Source organism: Dipteris shenzhenensis, chromosome 32, assembly GCF_047967505.1.
Source record: "Dipteris shenzhenensis isolate YYH24624 ecotype China chromosome 32, Dip_SZ_1.0, whole genome shotgun sequence".
In the NCBI taxonomy this organism is placed as follows: domain Eukaryota; kingdom Viridiplantae; phylum Streptophyta; class Polypodiopsida; order Gleicheniales; family Dipteridaceae; genus Dipteris; species Dipteris shenzhenensis.
In genome coordinates, this window is record NC_141627.1 from 21,571,548 (window position 1) to 21,593,659 (window position 22,112).

The window sequence follows — 22,112 nt, forward strand, 5'->3', positions numbered from 1 at the left end:
ACGAGGTGACCAAGGCGAGGTCCTAAGCTGCCTGTGGGGGTGGAACGCAGAGCCTCGGCTGAGACTGACCCACACGATTTTGCCACTGGGTCTGCAAGCCGGTGGTAGCGGGCTGGTTGGCAAGAGGGTTTGCGCGAGCTCGGGGGAGGGGGGGGCAAGGAATGGTGGTCTGGGCAACTCAAGGAGGAGGGGAGGTATGCATCATCATGAACTTTCATGCATCATCATCATCATCATCATCATCATCATCATCATCAAAGTGAGGATCAATGATGATAATGAGACCGATGATGATGATCATCTTCCACAATCCATCTTCATTCTTTAAATGCACATGATGATGATGTATATGTTCATCTTTCTCTTCCTCTTTTTCATTGTCCTCTTCATTTTTCATTCTTCATCATCTTCATCTTCATCTTCATCTTCATCTCTGCTTTGCTTGTGCTCACAGACCATCCTTTTTGCTTGCCCTCCCTTCAATCCCTCCTCCATTTCTCACGCATTGCCTCCCCCCTTCCCCCTTGGGAATCGCTCCTCTCTCACTCAACAAGTTTCAGGCATCTTCGATCCCCTGATCACCTTCCCTTCCTCGGAGAATTCGCATCGCTTCCTTCTCATCCCCCTCGCCTCTTCAACGGCTTCATAATGCAAGCTTGAGAATTGCCTTGCGCCACCCTCCTTCCCTTTCGGCAAATTTGGAAGGATGCCATGGTGACGCGTCATCAAGCAGATGATATTTCCTGATTAAGGTGATGAAATCTAGGAAAAGTGGAAACGCAGGAAGTCGTCTTTTTGCATTTTGAGTGCTCGGCTGTCAATCGTCGTCTCATTAGTTAAATTTTTGATGCAGGACGTTTAATCCGAGCCGACTGAACTTGGATAACTCAATTAAATGATCAAAGCCGCTTGTTTGTGCATTAGAAAAGGAATACGGTAAAGGGAACAGACGGAGAGTGTCGGCGCACACACTTTCCTGAGGGGCTAGATTAAGCCTGATTGAGGCAGAAATGGGGAGATTATATTTGGTACAGCTGGATGGCAGAATCTACAGCTGCCGCTTATGCCGTAGTCATCTCGCCAATAGCGAGGAGCTTGTTTCAAGGGTGTGCTTCTTCTCTCAAAACTGCATGTCTCAAGAAAGATTTAGAAGAAAGATTTAGTCTGTAGTCATTGTTCTGAAGCGTCGGCAGGCTTCGCTTTTATAGGAATTAAGTTTGTTTAAGGCTTTCTAAATTGAGGAAGGAAAATCAGTCTGGCATATGAGTTACATCAGGCCTCATCCAACAACTGCGCCGACCGAGGCGGTCACTAGAACCAACAGTGCGTCCTTTTTATGGTTTTCAATCTACATAATTGAATTAAAAAAAATCAACGCCAGTGGTTAAACTTAATTGACTGCCTTGGTTAATTTCCCTCACGAAATTGAGGTTTATATTATATTATAATGATTGAGGTACCAAGGCCTATGTTTGACAATGTTGACTGCCTTGGTTAATTTCCCTCACGAAATTGAGGTACATAATTGAGGTATAATAGGCCTTGGTACCTCAATCATATACCTCAATTATGTACCTCAATTTCGTGAGGGAAATTAACCAAGGCAGTCAACATTGTCAAACATAGGCCTTGGTACCTCAATCATTATAATATAATATAAAGCTCTATTATGTACCTCAATTTCGTGAGGGAAATTAACCAAGGCAGTCAATAAACCAAGGCAGTCAATTAAGGTTCACCCACTGACGTTGATTTTTTAATTAGTAGAATGGGGTTGCGAATACCAAACATGCAGATACGTTTTGCCATTGTTGGGATTGTGGGCTGGGGATTCAAGCATTTTCCGTAGTCTCAAGTAAAACTTTGCATGAAAGGCAAAAGCTATTTGGCAATTATCAAACAAGGAAACTTTTATAGAGGCTTGAAACATGACACACTAGCTCCTCCTTGCCTTTGGACTGAAATAGCTCATGGTGAGTCTACTTGTTCCAGGCGTTCCATTGCCGGCAAGGGAAAGCTTACCTTTTCAACACAGTGTAAGCTCTCCTACCAACCTACTCGTTCTCTCTATTTTGTGTGTGTGTATTATTGTGAATCTTCTCTTGCACGTAAGCTGCAAAAGCCAGGTTTTAACTGTTAAAGAGCGCACACTTTGTTGCTGACTTTTATTACTTCGAGGTGCTGACATTTCTTTTGACTTGGTAGAGGATCTGAAAGACTTTGGTTTGCTTGTCTTGCTTTGAAATCTTGTTTGGGAGAGACTAAAATAAAAAGACTTGTCTTCACAAGCAGTTGTAGCTTGGATGTAGAGATTGTGCAATAATTTTTTATTAGCCTTCTGCTTAACGTGTTGAGTTACCCTTCAGCATGGCTGAGGGTTCCCTGAAGACTGGGAAATTGTAGCTGGCAGAAAATAACATTTTTGATGAGTTTCCATGCTTTTCTTCTGCTAACAGTTGGAACCTACTGCAGAAAGCTTTGAAGGAGGCGGCTTAGGTATGTTGTGATAAATTTTGTGAGGATGCTAGAGGGATTTGTTCAAACCTTGGAAACCAGTATTAGAACTTCAATATGAGAGGAGGGTGTAGGTAGGCTGTGCTGAGTCACGTAACTTAGTCCACTTGTTCATTTGTCTTTGCATCCAAAAAATTGTTAAGACGGGCTGAATGAGAAATGCTACCTAGTCAGGAACTAACGATGTGATGGTAAGGCAGAACTTGCGTCTTTTTTGGACATTACTCCAAACTTAGCAATACTGCTGATTATGAGAATGCTAGAGCTTTCAAGAAGGAAATTGAGATAATCGGCAGTTTTATAAGGGCATGATAAGCCTTCTTCCTAGGTGAAATAGACTTCATCATGACCTTCTCTTCATTTATTCTTGGCAGATAGTAAAATGGCTTCTTTATAATTTTCAGCTTACGATGCAAACATACGCTCCAAATTGCACTTTTGTTTTGTCTAAGCATTTTTCCCGCTTAGATGCTCGTCTGGGAGAGATTAAAAATGAAATCATTTAGTCTTCACAGGCAGCCTGTAGCTTGAATGAAGAAATTGTGGACTACTTTTTGATTAGCCTTCTCCTTTAGTTCTAGCCTTTGTCATAGTTGAGTCTGCCCTTCACCTCCAGAGTGCAGACAGAAACTCAGTATGAAGACCTTTGTATAAATGGATGCTCAAGTATGTGTGGGTATGTGCATTTGTATGCGTGAGAGCATATTTGTACTATGTTGGGCGCTGATGATGTCAGTGGGGATGTCATACTAGCTAGTCCTTGCTATGCGTGATGGAGTTTATGGTTTTCAACCTTATGAGTGAATATCATGAGATCGAAACTGCACCATGTCGTGTTTGTAGAGGATGAATTTGGGCATGTTCCTGGATTCATCTAGATATATTGCACTTTTGTTTTGTGTTTTTTGCTCATTTTTAAGTGCTTTTGTTTTTCTCCTGTAAGAAACAATGCTTGGATTTTCATCAAGAAGTCAAGAAAGCTCTCATTGGGGGTCGATGGATATTCTTATGTTATAGGAGCATATGTTTTCTTTGTTAGATATTTGTAGATGCAGGCATCAGTCTTCTAGGTCAAAGTAAGGAGGCTTGGTCTCTTGCTCGTGGGTGTTCTGGGGAGTCCGCATATCCATTAGCTCACCCTTGGCATTGAACGTGTCGATGGTGGTGTGGTTTGGCTGGGGTGGATGGTCGTGGATCTCAAGATCGGGTTCCCGAAAGTTCATGCTTTGGCTATGGACAATGGTGTGTCCCCTTTTGGTGTCAATTGGTTGGTTCTTTACTTGAAATAGACTCTTGGGTGGTTGGGGACGAGGATTCTAGATGACCTTTACTAGGAGGAGGTGTGCTAGGCCATCACATACATATGACACTAGGGGAGTCTCATGCGCATGAGTGTTGGCCATTTGGACAGCAAATACCTTAAAGAGGGACCTAGCCTCCACTGAGAGACTTTGGGAATAGGATCTTGGTTCACCGTGGATGGTGGATACATATAAGTGTGCTACAGTTCGGGCGATGGAGATCAGATGAGTCTTCTTTCACTTTTGGTGGACCGGTAAGCTAGTATGGAGGGAGGATGACATGCTAGGTTTTCTATCCTCTAGGTCCTTTTCATGGCCTATCTTTTAGACATTGTCGCTATATGCATTGAAGGGATATGCCCTATCTAGTTTTCTTCAGCATTTGTTCATGAGGGATCCTCCTTTTGAGGTTGAGGCTGTTGATCACAACCTGGTGGACGATGAGGTATTTGATGCCCTCGAGTGGAAGAGGATTAGAGCAGTGGGACGATTGTCAAAGTGATGGGCTATTGATTCTAGATTGGTTAGAGGAGTATACCTATAGACCTAGGAGGTTCACTCCTTGAGGGAGCTGTATTGGGATGTAAGAGGTATAAAAGACATTTGCAATTGGCTGCCTCAACTTGGGAGCCCATTTCGGCAGAGACCAGCTAGCGCAGCAAGTGTTGCACGAGTTCTTAACATGTTTTGGTTGTGCCTGTGGACTAGCGTTCGACTTAGGAATATCTCCTTGTTTGGTTGGTTGCTCATGGAGGCCTCACCATTGGCTGGTGGCATTTGGTCACAAGGTTGACAGCAATGAGTTTGGCAGTGTGGCTGGTGCCAACTCTGATTGCTAGTGAACAGTTAATGCTCATTATGTTTGAGGAACTAGGTTAGCTGTGACAAGTTGGACATTTTGCGAAGGACTACAAGAAGAAGTAGGCTGACCAAGCAAACGAGGAGGACTTGTCAAAAGACAGAATCTCGCTTGACATCTGCCAATCATTAAAGGCGATCTTTTCTTGGTGATGACTCTTAAGTCTCATTGAGATAAAGTTTGCAGACGCAAGGGTGACATCGTTAATGGTAGACATCGTTGATTGGTGCACAGATCTAAATTGTGTGGTGGAGGATTGCTTAGTCTTGGGACCTGAGGACATGTCTAGTTACCGTCCAGTAAAGATGGAGGTGCTCTTTTAGAGTTAGAGCCCGATGAGTTAGAGTACACCATATACCTACGGAGTGACACATGGACATTGAAGATGCGGGTACTTCTGGGAGGGACCTGCAATGGCAAGCAACACTAGATTGAGTTTCTAGGGTATGTTTTCTTGATTTATTTTATTGGAGATCTCAGTCGGCTGCTTTAGGATGGATGTTTGAGCTGTCCTCTGTTGGTCAGAGAATGGATGGTGAAGCCATTGTACAGCTGCTTCAGGAGCAAGTACAAGGTTTTCATGATGGTTCCGCCATGCTTTGGTGAGAGATTAGTAGCTGTCTCTTTATTACTCAAGAAAGAAAGAAAGAAAGTTTATGAAAAGTTTTCGGAAGACCAAATGGTCTATGAGACTGAAAGAAACTGATAAAATGAGCTGAGGAGTGGAGACACTAAGAGACATGTTTGTCTATGCAAAAGTACTGTCTTTGATGCATGCCTATTTTAAGCAAGGTAGGCTATGATGGTGCACACCCGATGAGGCCGGCACGCTGAAGTGTCATCAATCTTGGCCTTTGCTGTTCACCCATCGTAGTAGGTTTATGCAGACTTAGACTCTGTTTCGACTTCAGCAAAAGGGGATGTCATGGGTATGCTACTGTGAGAGTGGTGAAGTGCGGAAGCATACGTGCGCGCATACGTGTGTGTGTGTGAGAGAGAGAGAGAGAGAAAGAAAGAAAGTTTATTAAAGTCTACTAAAGACCAATGGGTCTATGAGACTGATGGAAAACTTGATACAATGAGCAAAAGGGTGCAGCTACTAGGCGAGCATCCTAACCCAAGCTAGAAAACTGTGTGGACATAGTCAATGCCATCATCATACATATTGCCATAGTCATCATCATCAGAATAGATGCAATCTGATCCGATACCATACAATACAATGCAGCACACACATGGCATAAAACATGAAGGTATGCCTGGTGACAGGCTAGGCCGTGTAGGCAAGAAGCCCGTGATAGATCGCTATGTACTATCTGGAGGAGTAGTCTGTCATGCCCTCCTAGCGGCTACTTAGGCCTAACAAGCGCCACAGTAACCCCTGTCAATCGTATCCTAGGTCTGAAAATAGATGAGATGTCAGCTAGCATAGTCTGTGCATTTGTCCTCTGTCGAGTTTGCCGTGTCTTGGTCTTGGGGTCTCTGCCTCTCCTGCTATCTGTAATCGGGGGGTAGCATGCTCTGGCTGGAAGAACTCTGTGATCACTTTCTGAGATGGGTCAATAAGGCATCCTGCCTGTCTCTGTGATCTGATGAGGTGCTCTCTATGTCGGACTGCCTCATGAATGAAAGCGGCCGTAATAGACTGGGCAACGGAAGGCGAAGTGCTCCTCTGATTTTCGACCTCATGCCGCTCACATAATGTGCAGATACAACTCTCTCTGGGGATCGCCTATGCTTGTCCACTCTCGATATGGAGTCGGTGCGATGACACATGGAACCGTCCAATGGCAATCTTGAGTGATTGTGGTAGGTGGATCTGAGTGTACCCTGGCGGGATAATGGAACCCTCCTTGGAGATGCGTAAGCAGTGGTCCCGATAGAGCCTGAGATTCATAGGAAGCTGTGTTTGTGCCAACCAGGTCCTGAATGTGTGTAACTGTGAAAGATTCTTTCGGATGATCGGGTTTAGCTCGCTGCCCCGAAATGGGACAAACGGAACGTCAATGCTGTACTGAAAGGGTGGCAGCCTGTCTATATGGAAACCCAGTCTCCCAAACCATCTGCATGTGTGTGCGTACCTCTGATCACCTTGAGTTGTTAATGCCATGGAAGAGGCTAGCGCCAACCATGGTACTCTGCATCGCCCTGCAGTAGCCATAATCTCGCACGCGGTATAAATAAGTGATAGTCTAGAATGTTTCTAATTGCAATGGAGATGCTCCGAACTCAGCCTGAATGATTTGATGGGGAATAAATGGCTTACTGCGGATCATTCGTGATAACAAGAGAACCTGTATTCTCTAACTCGAGTCCACTCTGTATGAGATAGGTCTGGCCCCTAGCAAGGGCTGCCATACATGCCCGCTGAAATCCTCCTCGTAAAAGACAGCAGAAACACTCTCATTTCTCTCCCTCTCTCAACAGAAACGCTACGGCCCAGGACAATCGTCGGGCTGGCCCCCCCCGAAGGTTTTTATTCATCAGAGAGAAATCAAGTACATGAGTTCAGCGTGGAAGCTGTTTTTACATAATCCAAATGTGAATGAATTATTACATGAGCTCTAAGGCTCCCTTCTTGGCAACAAGCCACTTGTCAATTTCTACATTACTTTCCTATTTACATGCCACTAAGGGCAACTCTGGAGTCTTCGAAGCACTTGGTCACGCAAACCGCCTCCTAGACTCTTGTTAGGCTCCCGCAGCACTTAGGAAAATAACTCTTCCTAGTACCTGCAACAATTAATTAAAGCGCACCACCATGGTACCCATTAATTGTTAGCGCTTTGCATGCAAATAACACATTGTGGACTAATTGTAGTCACGGTGGGTGTCCCGAACACATGTGCACACATAACAAATATAAAAAAATATATTTATTCTCTGGTTGACCGAAGTCAACGCTCTTGATCATAATTAAGGAGCTTTGACCAAGGGTCGAGGCGCCTTGAAGTTGGCACATCTTGGTTAACCGTAGTTAACCCTCTTGGCGCATGTCAAGTCTCGTTGATCGAAGTCAACACTCTTTGACCGTAGTCAGCTCTGTAGTTCTCTGGTTAACCGCAGTTAACCCTCTTGGTAATAAACCAAGTCTCCTCGATCGAAGTCAGGCTTACTTGACTAGAGTCAAATATCTTTGACCGTAGTCAATTCTTTGACCATTAAAAGAACTCTTTGACCATAATTAACACAGATAAAAACTCTTTAATTATGATCAGATAAATGGTCAACTGTAATTTGACTTAGGATATTTACATTGTGGTGACATCCCATCGGCTTCTATTCAGTTGACCTCAACTGAAAAGCTTCCTTGTAAACATCCAAAAGCTGTGGATGATCGGATAACATGTCTTCATCCATCCACTTGGCATCTAATGCCGTATAATTCTTGAATTTTACAAGATACCTATAAAAATTCCTTGCCCTGAGGGCCTTTGCGTACAGTATGGTACACAATCTGCTCTGGCTGAAGGACCTCCTCCAGCTCATCCACTTCTGGTGCATCCTCTAATACTGGCTCTGTAGGCTCTGGCCCCTGGAATTTCTTTAGAAGACTCACATGGAATGCATTGTGAATCCTCCAATGCTCTGGCAATGCCAACCTGTATGCAACCTCATTTATTCTTTCTGTAACCCTGAAAGGGCCATAGTACTTGGGAGATAACTTTGCATACACTTTCTGTTTGCCTTTAAACTTACGGAGCCTAGCTTTCTCGAACTTTAAAAGTACCCAACCCCCTTCCTTGAGATCTAACTGTCTCCTATGCTTATCTGCAGCTCTTTTATGTTTCTCTTGAGACCTTTCGATTCCTGTCCGGACTTGGCTATAAGTTGTCTGGAGGTCTCTCACAAACTGATCAGCTGCAAGTATTTCGTCCTTAGTCCTTAGGATAGGTGGCAGAATCACCTTTCCATAGATGACCTCAAAGGGGGCTTTCCCTGTAGAGTTGTGTACTGTATTATTGTAAGCAAACTCTACCAATGGTAGGTACTTTTCCCAGTTTGAACCTTGGTCACCCACGTAGCATTTCAGCATATCCAATGCTGTAGAATTTGCTACTTCACTTTGACCATCTGTTTGGGGATGAAAAGAAGAAAAATTCAGATTCGTCCCCATATTATCAAATAAAGCTCTCCAGAATAGACTAGTCATTCTAAGATCTCGATCATTGACAATGGACTTAGGCATACCATGATGCTTAAAGATCTATGCCAAGAAAAGCTTAGCCATATGATCTGCCTTTATGGTTTTGCGAATCGGAATGAAATGAGCTTGCTTGCTGAATCTATCAATGATAGTCCAAATCCCATCATTCCCTAACTTTGATCTTGGCAAATAAAAAATGAAGTCCATTGTAATACTTTCCCACGGTGCCTGAGGCACGGGAAGAGGCATAAGTAGGGCAGGTGCCTTCTGTCTATCATACTTCACTTTCTGACACGTAAGGCATTCAGTAACAAATTGATGTATATCTTTCCGTATCCCTGGCCAAAAGAAATACCTCTCTAGTGCTAGAGTTGTTGCTGTAATTCCTCTATGTCCAGCATAGGGAGATGCATGGCATTCCTCCAAAATCTTTTTCCTCATCTCTTGGGTGATGCATAGGCAGTCATCTTTCATTAGATACCCATCTTTCAGGGAATAGTGATTGGTGGACTGCCCCTCTTGCATTTGCTGTAAAATCTCGCCAAAATCTGCATCATTAGCATATTGCTCCCTCATGCCTTATAGGTCTTGATGATAGGCAAAAGTTACATTATTGACCTGGGGTCTTCGGGACAAGGCATCTACCACTTTGTTCCGAATTCTTGGGTATGGACAATCTGAAAATGATGCATTGACAGCATATTTGCCCATTTCATATGCTTCTCGGAAAGTTTTGTTTGAGTTAGACAATATCTCAGACCTTGGTGATCTGTTTTAACAGTAAAATCTGCACCCAAAAGATAATGCTTCCATGTGTTCACAGCATGAACTACAGCCAACAATTCTTTTTCATAGATTCCCAGATCACACTCTCCACAAGCATCCCAATCAACATCAAAAGGTTGATAAAGATCCGGGACTACAAGAATAGGCTCTGTAGTCAACTTCTCCTTGAGTGTATTGAATGCTTTCTTCTGTGATATTCCCCATGTAAAGGCTGCATTTTTCTTAGTAAGGTCATGTAATGGAGCTGCGATATCAGCAAAATGCCTGATGAATCTCCTATAATAGGAGCAAAGTCCCAAAAAACTACGGACTTCATGCACAGTTTTCAACTCAGGCCATTCTTGGATGGCTCGGATCTTTGCAGGATCCATCTGTATCCCATTCTTGGATATTATATGCCCCAGATAATGGATCTCTTCAAAAAAGAATTCACTTTTCTTGCTATTGGCAAAGAGCTGATGATTTTGAAGTTCTCGAAATACCAAAGCAAGGTGTTTTCTGTGCTCTTCTTCTGTCTTTGAAAAGACTGGGATATCATCAAAGAAAGTACCCGTGAAATGTCTGTACTTTCGAAAGATGCGATCCATCATTCTGTTGAATGTGGCTGGAGCATTTGTTAACCCAAAAGGCATCACTAAGTATTCATACAACCCGAATGTAGTGCGAAAAGCTGTCTTATGCAGATCTTGTTGTTGTATCCTGACTTGATGATAGCCACTCTTCAAGTCTATCCTGCTGAAAACTGTTGCTCCTTTGAGCTGGTCAAGCACATCATCTATGCAGGGTATCGGAAATCTATTTTTGATGGTCATCTTATTCAATGCACGATAATCAATGCACATTCGAAAAGAACCATCTTTCTTCTGTACTAGAAGTACTGGTGAGCAAAAAGGAGATGAACTGGGCTGAATCAACCCTTTGGACAGCAAGTCCTGCAGCTGAGCCATAATCTCCTCTCTCTGAGTCGCACTGACTCTATAAGGTGGTCTATTTGGTGGCTCACTACCAGGCATTAACTCTATCTGATGATCCTCTGGTTTCTCTGGGGGTAACTCCCCTGGCAAAGCATCGGAAAAGCAATCTTTAAAGTTTACAAGAAACTGAAATTTATCTTTGTCTGCATCATTCATTTCAGCATGCATATCATTCTCTTTTTCTTTTACAAAAACCATGTACGCGGAAATTGCAGACTTTATTGCTTTACCACATGTAACATCAGATACAATGGGGATAGTCTCCCCTTTATTCATGGCAACTAAACGCTGGTTTTTCCCCCTATGCATAAAACTCAGCACCCTCTTAGGGTCTTCCTTTCGATGGAACCACGGTGTACCAAGTACAACATCGTGTTGCTTGAGAGGAGAGATTAAGAAGTCCTCTTGATCTACATAGCTCTGCACATGTACACGAAGCTTTCCAATCAAAGGAGTAACTTGCACTGGATTCCCTTGGAACATTTGATCAGCATCAAGAGCTCTGCCTAGCTCTTCAGTTTTTATCCCTAATCTTAGGGCTAAATCTTCAAATATGAAATTGTTTGTAGACCCTGGATCAAATAGGATTAATGCTTGCTGATCTCTTATCTTTCCCCATGATAGCAAAAGCTCTTTTTCCTTTGGGTCTGAGGTACTACCCAAAACATCTGGGACTGCTCCCACCATTGGCCTCGGTGGTACTTGTGGCTTTTTTTACTCCTTAGAACCCGAAGGCATTTTAGGGCATTGGGCAGCTATATGCCCCTCTTTCCCACACTTAAAGCATTTCCCATCTCTGCGGAATTGAGCTATCTATTTAGGAGTGAATGGGGATTTGCCTTTATATGACTTTAAAAACTGAGTACCCCTCGGCTTCTGCCGCTGAAATCCTTTCTTTTCAACCTTGGGATACTCTTTCTTTTCTGATTTTGAAAAATCAGTTTTCTTTCTTTTAGCAAGACCTGGATGCAAGGATAGTACCGTAGATGGGTCTTGTTGTTAGAATTATTGTCATAATTTAGCAGTGACCAATGTAATGTAATAAGTAGGTTAGGGGCACTTTTCCCTCATTTTAGAGGTTTTTTTCCCTAACCACAGTTAGTTCACTAACTACGGTTAGTGAAGGATAAGGTTTTGTCACTTAGATAAAACCTATCCCACTCTTTAGTTGTACTACACTCTTCTATTGCAACTATTGCTTTCAGCTCTCACTCTCCGACTCACATTTGGTATCAGAGCAGGACCAGCTCCCGGATCTACTCCTACTGCTTGCCATCTTCTATCACTTGCTTGCCACCATCATCTCCAAGCCCTTTCAGTCACGCTATCAGTCGTACGCTTAGTATGGACTGGTTCTGTATAGTCGTACAGGTACTTGCGTCGTACACAGATCTACAACGCAGCTTGTCCGTACATCCGTACGGTCGACCAGCTACTCGTCCATAGAATTTGTATGTTATTCCTGCACGGGTTGTGCTGCTGCTCCATTCCGTACAGCCCCACGCCTGCAAGCGCCGCACGCTTGTCTGTACCTGCACGCGTTGACAGCGCCATCCGTACGCAGAGTCACTGCTACAGCCCCTTGCTACGCACGTGACCCATACAGCAGGCCGACCTGTTGTAATTGTTTGTACGTACAAACATGCGCCTGGTCATCAGATTGGATACTCTGTTGTTCAACACAACTGCCATACACAGGAGCTGAACCTGTCCGTACACAAGAGGGTACCCGTCCGTACAGCCTGATTGTACATTCCGTATAGTTCCGTACTTTTGTACGTAGTGTGTCATCAGCTGTCTCCTCAAGCCTCTGTGTGCATTCAAGGTCTTCTTGTAGGAGCATTTTGCAAGGAGCCATTTAAATTTCGAGGCAGATTTTTGCTTTGCAGGCCATTTTGTGTGCAGATTTGGACACATTTTGTGTATTGGGAATTTTGTCAAATTTAGGGCTTTTGTATTTGTTGCAGAGAGTTGCAAAAATTTGGGGCTTTTGCAATTACACTGCAATTTTGTAGTGAAATTTGGGGATTTTGCAAGTAGAGGTGCAACATTTGGGGCTTTTACACCATTTGTCCCTTTCTGGTTGCAATTTCAAGCCACAAATTGGGGTTTTTGTGTTGGAAGAGCAATTTTGCAGGTTTCAGTTCACACTGCCTTTCTGTAAGTGTTTTGAAGCACTTTTGGCAGGTTTTGGGAGAGATTGGATGCTTTGGCAGATTTCTGACAGAGACATTATAGAGATTTGAGTTGCATTTTCAGCCAGTGTTTGGCTGTATTTTTTTTTTGGGAATTGTGCACTCCATTTCCAGCAAGGGAATTCAGATTTGCATTTGCTGTATTTTCTTTCTCACACATGGCCCAGCAAAATCAGAATGATTTCCAGTTCAGTGGTCTCTCACAAGAGGATAAGCTGGATGGTACCAACTACTCCCTCTGGAGTTTTATGGTACGCAACATTCTGATTTCCCGTAATTTGTGGGACTATGTAAATGGGGATGAGATCCGGCCAGCAAATGTGACACCTAATACCCCTCCCCAGCAAGGAGGAGGCAGAGGTCGTGCACAGGGTACAGCTGCAGGACAAGTTATTTGTGCAGCTATACCTACCACTCCAGAGCAAAAGAGATGGGATTCACGTGATGCTTTAGCTTTGTCGTGTATTTCTCTTTCAGTGAAAAGATTCATCATTCTGCATATCCGATCGTGTAAGACCTCAAAGGCAGCATGGGATATTTTGGAGAGCATGTATGCAGCTCGGAATGATGCCAGGGTGTCTTTTTTGAAAAGAGAATTGTCTCATACACATATGGAAGAGGGTGACTCCATGTTAGTGCACCTCACAAAGCTACAGGATTTACGAGAGCAATTGCTGAATATTGATGAGATCATTCCTGATTCAGAGATGATTACCACTGCTCTGAATTCTCTTCCTGAGTCTTATCTCAGCTTTCATACCTCGTTGAATTTGTCGTTGACGGGGGGTGCAAATCCTCTCAATTTTCACGAGTTGATAGGACTTCTGTTGTAGGAAGAGCAGACCAAGAAAAACATGGCTTCACGAGCAGGTGAACATGCCATGCTTTCAAAATTCAAGCCTAAAGTAAAGGGACAAGCAAAGACATCAGCAAATCAGCCTTCCAGTCTCCTGCATACGAGTGCGTACCATCTACTCAAATTCTTGCTGATTTTGCTACACACTTCTTTGTCTTGGATGTGCATCCCTATCTTGTGAATCCCATTGGATAGGTGATTGAGCCATTCTCTTATAACTCGTCTGAGATCTGCAAGTTTCTCACACACACTGTGTATGGAACTGTTGTAAGCAGCCTTTGCTTTTCAGAGATAAAATTACCTCAACAAGAGGTGTCTTGCATTCACAACTTATGCCAGTGCCGGGCTGTCAACTCAAGGCATAAACCCACATAGTTGCCAAAGCATCAACAACTGTATTGCCCCTTTTCTGGCTACTGCAAAAAGCACTCAGAATGCAGCTGATTCATCTTTTCCTGAGCACAAAGGCATACATTTTCTCTTTTCTGCAAATCTCTGATTTCTCTGTTTTTCTGCTGCTTTTCAGACAGTAAAAGTCTGACAGATAAGCGAAAATTGATGGCTAGAACTGTCTCTGCAACTGTCTTTTTTTTTGTGTGGTGTGTGACAGTAACTAGATGAAGTAACGGGCTGGTTACTCTAACCAGACTGACTGGTTCTGGTCTGGGTAGTCTGCAACTGGAATAACTGGACTGGTCACAGTCTGGTTACAGTGACCAGACTAGACTGGTTGGGTCAACTAACTGGACCTCTAACCAAAGTTGAGTTAGATTAACTCCTGGTCAGCCATGTCAGCATCCATGTCTCCTGTCGGAATGCCAGGTCATCTCACACGTGCATGCTATGTCATCCTTGCATGTGGGTCTGCCACATCAGCTGGTGTTCTCACTGCCCCATCACCTGCCACGTGTCAACTTGACACATCAGCTCGCAGCCACATCACCTGTGTGCCACGTGTTTGCTGACCAAGACTATCACTGCCACGTGTCAGATCTGCCACGTCATCATCTCTGCAACCCTCTGAAAGCTCAAGCGACGCTTGACGGGCAATGGCGAGCCAAACTATGTAGCGATGGCGATGGCAGCTCAAACCAGGTATGATTGCAATGAGGTCCATGCTTTTTGACGCAATAAATCTATTGCTCTGTCCATCACCCACGAGCAGCGTTCACTCGTAATTCGTATGATAATGGGTGCGTCGCCTCATGGATTACCCTACATGTAGATCACCATACAAACACTCGTGGAGAGTCGAGACTCCTTGTTCCGAGTGACTCCTCTAGCAGGGATTACCACTCGAACGCTCATCGGAAGAGATTCCGTTCTAGCAGATGATGGAGTCCCCACGATCAGATTGCTGGTGGAGAGCCTGGAGTCCCTCCTAGAGTTGATCCTTCTTGAGACCCTGGAAGGGGGCACACTTTGCCAGAGGATGGAGATATCCGGGTTACCAGGTCAGTGTCTTCGATGCAGACAGATGGGCCACCTCGCCAGAGATTGCTCCCGTGGCCTCCCTCGCACGCCTCCTCCCCCTCCTTCAGAGAGTAGGAAGAGTTAGTAGGCCTGAGTTCAGTGCCCTCTTGTAGGATCGATAGGCAAAGAGAGAGTGCAGGCTGCAAAGAGTCGATAGAGTCTGTCACGTCAAATCTTAGATAATGAAAAATAGGAGTACAAGGTACTTGTACCTAGACCTAGGACTAAGTGTCCTAGGTGTCACATAGGACTAAGTGTCCTATGTGGCCTAAAAGGCACTAACACTACAAGTGCCTACATTTATGTCTACAAGGCACATACCATGGCCTATAGGGCATCACTAGAACCACCAGAAGATGGCCTACACCTCTCAGGCAGGAGCAGCAAGAGTCTCAGACCCCATGGGTTACCCTCTCGGAAGGGAACTGGACACAGGTTAAAAAGAAAAACAAAACAAGCAAGCAGGCCCGCAAACGCCGTAGACAAAGGGCCAACCGTAGGGAGAGGGACTGGGTTGACCGAGAGGCCTCGAAAGAGGAACAACAGGAGCCCCCCCTAGCAGCGGGGGTCTCTGCCCATCCAGTCGATCCTTCAGATTCAGAAGTCCAGCCTCTGCACCTAGCCTTGCAGCAGCAGAGAGCCCCGGGAGCTCTAGATGCGGCGATGGCAGAAGCCGCATTTGCCAGCCCGACAAGGGTCGTGGAGGAGCCGATCGAGAGCCCTCACGAGCTTGATTAGCAGGGGGTCTGAGGTCGTCCTTTTTCCTTCTCTTCCCCCTCCCTCCCCGACCCCTTCTCCTCTTCACTTCCCCCTGAAACCTTACTCGTAAAAGACAGCAGAGACATTATCATTTCTCTCCCTCTCTCCCTCTCTCAACAGAAACACTAGGGCCCAGGACAATCGTCGGGTTGGACCCCCCCCCAAAGTTTTTTATTACTTGAGAGAAAACTGAGTACATGAGTTTAGCGTAGAAGCTGTACATACAAAATTCAAACGTGAATTTCAATTACATGAGCTCTCAGGCTCCCCTTCTTGGCAACAAGCCACTTGTCAATTTCTACTTTACTTTCCTAATTACATGCCACTAAGGGCAACTCTGGAGTCTTCGAAGCACTTGGTCAGGCGAACCGCCTCCTAGACTCTTGGTAGGCTCCATTGCGCTTAGGAAAATCACTCTTCCTAGTACATGCAACAGCTAATTAAAGCGCACCACCATGGCACCCATTAATTGTTAGCGCTTTACATGCAAATAACACACTGTGGACTAATTCTAGCCACGGTGGGCGTCCCCACTAAACACATGTGCACACATAACAAATATAAAAATATATATTTATATTTATTCTCTGGTTGACCGGAGTCAACACCCTTGATTATAATTAAGAGGCTTTGACCAAGGGTCGAGGCGCCTTAATTATAGTCAAGTCTCTCCAACCGAAGTTGGCACAACTCTCCAACTCAAGTTGGCACATCTTGGTTAACCGTAGTTAACCCTCTTGGCAATAAACCAAGTCTCGTTGACCGAAGTCAACACTCTTTGCCCGTATTCAGCTTGAATTTTACAAGATACATGTAAAACTCCTTGCCTCGAGGGCCTTTGCGTACAGTATGGTACACAATCTGTTCTGGCTGAAGGACCTCCTCTTGCTCATCCACTTTTGGTGGATCCTCTGATACGGGCTCTGTAGGCTTTGGCCCCTGGAATTTCTTTAGAAGACTCACATGGAATGCATTGTGAATCCTCCAATGCTCTGGCAATGTTAGTCTGTATGCAACCTCATTTATTCTTTTTGTAACCCTGAAAGGGCCATAGTACCTGGGAGATAACTTTGCATACACTTTCTGTTTGCCTTTAAACTTACGGAGCCTAGCTTTCTCGAACTTTAAAAGTACCCAATCCCCTTCTTTAAGATCTAACTGTCTCCTATGCTTATCTGCAGCTCTTGAGACCTTTCAATTGCTGTCCGGACTTGGCTATAAGCTGTCTGGAGGTCTCTCACAAACTGATCAGCTGCAAATATGTCATCCTTGGTCCTCAGGATAGGTGACATAATCACCTTCCCATAAATGATTTCGAAGGGGGATTTCCCTGTAGAGCTGTGTACTGTATTATTATAAGCAAACTCTACCAATGGTAGGTACTTTTCCCAGTTTGAACCTTGGTCACCCATGTAGCATTTCAGCATATCCAATGCTGTAGAATTTGCTACTTCACTTTGACCATCTGTTTGGGGATGGAAAGAAGAAGAAAAATTCAGATTCGTCCCCATGTTATCAAACAAAGCTCTCCAGAATAGACTGGTCATTCTGGGATCTCGATCACTGACAATGGACTTAGGCATACCATGGTGCTTAAAGATTTGTGCCATGAAAAGTTTAGCCATATGATCTGCCTTTATGGTTTTGCGAACCGGAATGAAATGAGCTTGCTTGCTGAATCTATCAATGATAGTCCAAATCCCATCATTCCCTGACTTTGATCTTGGCAAATAAAAAATGAAGTCCATTGTAATACTTTCCCACGGTGCCTGAGGCACGGGAAGAGGCATAAGTAGGCCAGGTGCCGTCCGTCTATCATACTTCACTTTCTGACACGTAAGGCATTCAGTAACAAAGTGATGTATATCTTTCCGCATCCCTGGCCAAAAGAAATACCTCTCTAGTGCTAGAGTTGTTGCTGTAATTCCTCTATGTCCAGCATAGGGAGGTGCATGGCATTCCTGCAAAATCTTTTTCCTCATCTCCTAGGTGATGCATAGGCAATCATCTTTCATTAGATACCCATCTTTCAAGGAATAGTGACTGGTGGATTGGCCCTCTTGCATTTGCTGTAAAATCTCGCCAAAATCTGCATCGTTAGCATATTGCTCCCTCATGCCCTCCAGGTCCTGATGATAAGCAATAGTCACATTATTGACCTGGGGTCTTCGCGACAAGGCATCTGCCACTCTATTCCGAATTCCTGGGGTATGGACAATCTGAAAATGATACATTGACAGAATATTTGCCCATTTCATATGCTTCTCGAAAAGTTTTGTCTGAGTTAGAAAGTATCTCTGTTTTAACAGTAAAATCTGCACCCAAAAGATAATGCTTCCATGTATGGATGGCATGGATTACAGCCAATAACTCTTTCTCATAGATTCCCAGATATCTCTCTGCATCCCGGAGTCTCCTGCTCTCATAAGCCACTACATGACCATTTTGATGCAATGCAGCCCCAACACATTCCCCATAAGCATCACAGTCCACATCAAATGGTTGATACAAATCTGGAACGATTAAGATTGGCTCTGTAGTCAGCCTCTTCTTGAGTGTGGTGAAAGCTGTCTTTTTAGGAATTCCCCATCTGAAAGCTGCATTTTTCTTAGTAAGATTGTGGAGTGGAGCGGCTATATACGCAAAATGCCTAATAAACCTTCTGTAGTAAGAACACATGCCCAGGAAACTTCGAACTTCATACACAGTTTTCAGCTCTGGCCATTCAAACCTTACTCGTAAAAGACAGCAGAGACATTATCATTTCTCTCCCTCTCTCCCTCTCTCAACAGAAACACTAGGGCCCATGACAATCATCGGGCTGGACCCCCCCGAAGGTTTTTATTACTTGAGAGAAAACTGAGTACATGAGTTCAGCGTAGAAGCTATACATACAAAATTCAAACGTGAATTTCAATTACATGAGCTCTCAGGCTCCCCTTCTTGGCAACAAGCCACTTGTCAATTTCTACTTTACTTTCCTAATTACATGCCACTAAGGGCAACTCTGGAGTCTTCGAAGCACTTGGTCACGCGAACCGCCTCCTAGACTCTTGGTAGGCTCCGTTGCGCTTAGGAAAATCACTCTTCCTAGTACATGCAACAATTACTTAAAGCGCACCACCATGGCACCCATTAATTGTTAGCACTTTGCATGCAAATAACACACTGTGGACTAATTCTAGCCACGGTGGGCATCCCCACTAAACTTATGTGCACACATAACCAATATAAAAAAATATATTTATATTTATTCTCTGGTTGACCGGAGTCAACACTCTTGATTATAATTAAGAGGCTTTGACCAAGGGTCGAGGCGCCTTAATTATAGTCAAGTCTCTCCAACCGAAGTTGGCACAACTCTCCAACTAGAGTTGGCACTTCTTGGTTAACCGTAGTTAACCCTTTTGGCAATAAACCAAGTTTTGTTGACCGAAGTCAACACTCTTTGACCATAGTCAGCTCTGTGGTTCTCTGGTTAACCGTAGTTAACCCTCTGGGTAATAAACCGAGTCTCCCCGACCGAAGTCAGGTTTACTTGACCAGAGTCAAGTATCTTTGACTGTAGTCAATTCTCTGACCATTAAAAGAACTCTTCGACCATAATTAACACATATGAAAACTCTTTAATTATGATCAAATAAATGGCAAACTAGGATATTTACATGATGGTGACACCCCTTCCCCCTCCAAGGTTCCCCCCGCCCCCTCCCTCCCCCTTAGCCACCCCTCCGATTGTCACTCTCACCTCCTATTCCCGTCCTCTGTCCCCTGCGTCTCCACCTCTCCCTCTCTTGTTGCTCCCCTCTTCGCTTCAGTGGCAGCTTCTTCCGCTTCGACACCCTTGCCATCAGGCAAGGGAACGACGACGTCCCCTTCTGCTTCCTCAGCGTTGTAGCAAGTTCGCTTAGAGAGGGATCCTGAGAGACGAGGCTTGTCCCCTTGGTCAGCAGCTCCCAACCTCCAGCCTGGGCGTCCCTTACCGCAGGACTTCTGGAGGTTAGGACCCTGGAACTATCTGGAGAATCCGGACTCATACCCTCTACCATTGGAGATCATGCTCATGGTCCTTCAGCCCCGCAAGGGGGGTTTGATCAGTGCAGTGGGATCTCAGACACATCCTGTTTGGAGATTTCTGTTTGCCTCCACAGGGTTGGAGAAGTGGTCCCCGGAGGTGTTTGATGCTATTTTGGGGAATCAGCTTATGCTCATGATGGACGAATGGATGGGACCATAGGGACTAGATCTTTGGTACGCCCATGGCGCGGAGGTGAACTTCAGCTGAGCTTCACGCGCGAGGAGCCGATGTGTGGTTTAGCGACCGGAGTTATCAGATTGCTGATGGAGGCAAAGGTGGAGTAGGCACACTTCTGGCCCCTCCAAACGTGTGCAGATTTGTTTGGGGTGGAAGCCTCCTTCATGATGAAGTGGGCACGGAAGTTCGGTATCGAGCCGGTATCCACCCTAGTACGACGCCGCACAGACATTGACTACTCGCCCTTCAAACCCCCGACAAAATCACACAAGTCAGTCTTTCTAGGTTAGGCACCCACCCACAGGAGAGCCTTGTTTCCGATCCCCTCGTCCTCATGAGCTAGACCATAGTGAGTTGGAACGTACACGGGCTCCACGACCATGTTCGTAGCCAACCGTAGTACGTGATGCTTCGGTAGGAGTTGCAAAGGGCAGTGGTAGGGCGAGCAGTGGACATCCTTATGATTCAGGAGCATATGTTTTCAGCAGCAGACATCAGATGACACCATCACCTTCTTCTAGGGAGAGGTTCAGAGGAGTGGTCTCCCGCAGTAGGACGGAGCGGAGGGGTCTACATCTCAATCTCACAGACCTTGGCTCCAGAGGTCTACGGTCAGGGCGAGCTCATTCCAGGTCGGGCAGTTTGGATGGGAGAGTCGAGGATTGGAATCCTGAACATGTATGCCCCAGCGCGTAGACAGCATCGGTCGACCTTTTGGAGGAGGCTGTCAGAGTGTCTTTCGGATGTTGACTCTTGGATTGTTGGAGGGGACTTCAACACCCTGGAGTTTGGGGAAGACAAGCAGGGTGGCGCCTCGTTTTGTGAGATGCTAGCAGTAGAGCGTAGTACCTGGGAGCAATTTATTTTCATGATCAGTGGCAGAGACCCATGGAGAGAGCTAGAGTTCAGCAAGACTCTTGGAAGCCTTCTCTTCTCCTTTGGACAGAGGAGACACGATGGATTGCTCGAGAGATTAGATCGCTTCTATGTTGGGGACTGGGCATTACACAGAGGCGGCGCTCCCGGGATTCTGGCAGGTACCACGATGTCCGACCACTCTCCAGTGGTACTTCACGTGGATCAGCCCGGCTGAGGTCTCCCCCAGAAGGGGGTCCGCATCCCAGAGGACCTCTTGCAGGATGAAGAGATTCAACAGGTTATGGTAGAGATCTGGGAGCACTTAGAGATGGCATCGAGTGAGGGCTGGGCTGCGTGGGTTGCTGATGCGATTCAGAGGAGCAGTCTGGAGCTGCAGGCTCACGCCCTCAGGCGGAGGAGGGCCCTTCAAGAGCGCGAGCGGGCTTTGAGGAGAGACCTCGCCTCCATCGAGAGACTCAGGGAGCAGGACCCAGTGTCTCAGTGGTTTAGTGATAGATTGGAGAGCGCTCGTCTCGAGCTTCAGGACACGGAGCTGTGGTGGGCTGAGTTCTCCTATCATTCCTCTTGGGCCCGATGGGTGCAGCAGGGGGACAGGACGATGAAGCAATTCTTTCAGACCATTGGGTCTCGATCGACAGGCACATAGCTACAGCGTCTCTGGGACTCGCAAGGCATCATGCACACTGACCTGTAGGAGATTCTTGACATGACCACCGGTTTTTATAGCCAGCTCTTTCAGACAGAGAGGATGACCCCAGCCAGTCTTGTGGCCCGAGAGCTAGATCCCATGGCCCGAGAGCTAGTTTGGGATCACGTGGCGACAGTAGTCTCGCGGGACTTATGCAGTAGACCTGAGGAGCCTTTCACAGATGAGGAGCTCTAGGAAGCCCTCAAGGCTCTCCCGACCCATAAATGCCCGAGGGAGGATGGCTTGACTCCGGCCTGCTTCCGGAACTTCTGGGAGATTATCTCCACCCCTTTCCGTTTAGCTTGCCAGGAGATTTTCGACATAGGCCTTCTCCCTTAGTCCTTGCGTAGGGGGTGGATTTGTTTGATCCCGAAAGGGGGAGATAGGTCAGATATGCGACAGTGGAGGCTGATCACTTTGCTTGAT

At 45.4% G+C, this 22,112-nt stretch overlaps 1 protein-coding gene and 1 pseudogene across 1 annotated transcript in view; one reads left to right on the plus strand and one right to left on the minus strand.

The window, feature by feature from the left end:
• The first annotated feature begins 363 nt into the window (after positions 1 to 363).
• Positions 364 to 22,112, plus strand: part of LOC147880453 (protein yippee-like At5g53940) — a 50,201-nt gene continuing 28,452 nt past the window's right edge. The window contains exons 1-3 of the mRNA XM_087370545.1: positions 364 to 752; positions 854 to 1,106; positions 1,993 to 2,036. Of these exons, the coding sequence (XP_087226671.1) occupies positions 1,011 to 1,106; positions 1,993 to 2,036 (140 nt within the window). The 5' untranslated portion in view covers positions 364 to 752; positions 854 to 1,010. The remainder of the gene's footprint in view (positions 753 to 853; positions 1,107 to 1,992; positions 2,037 to 22,112) is intronic.
• Positions 2,086 to 22,112, minus strand: part of LOC147880454 (uncharacterized) — a 38,472-nt pseudogene continuing 18,445 nt past the window's right edge.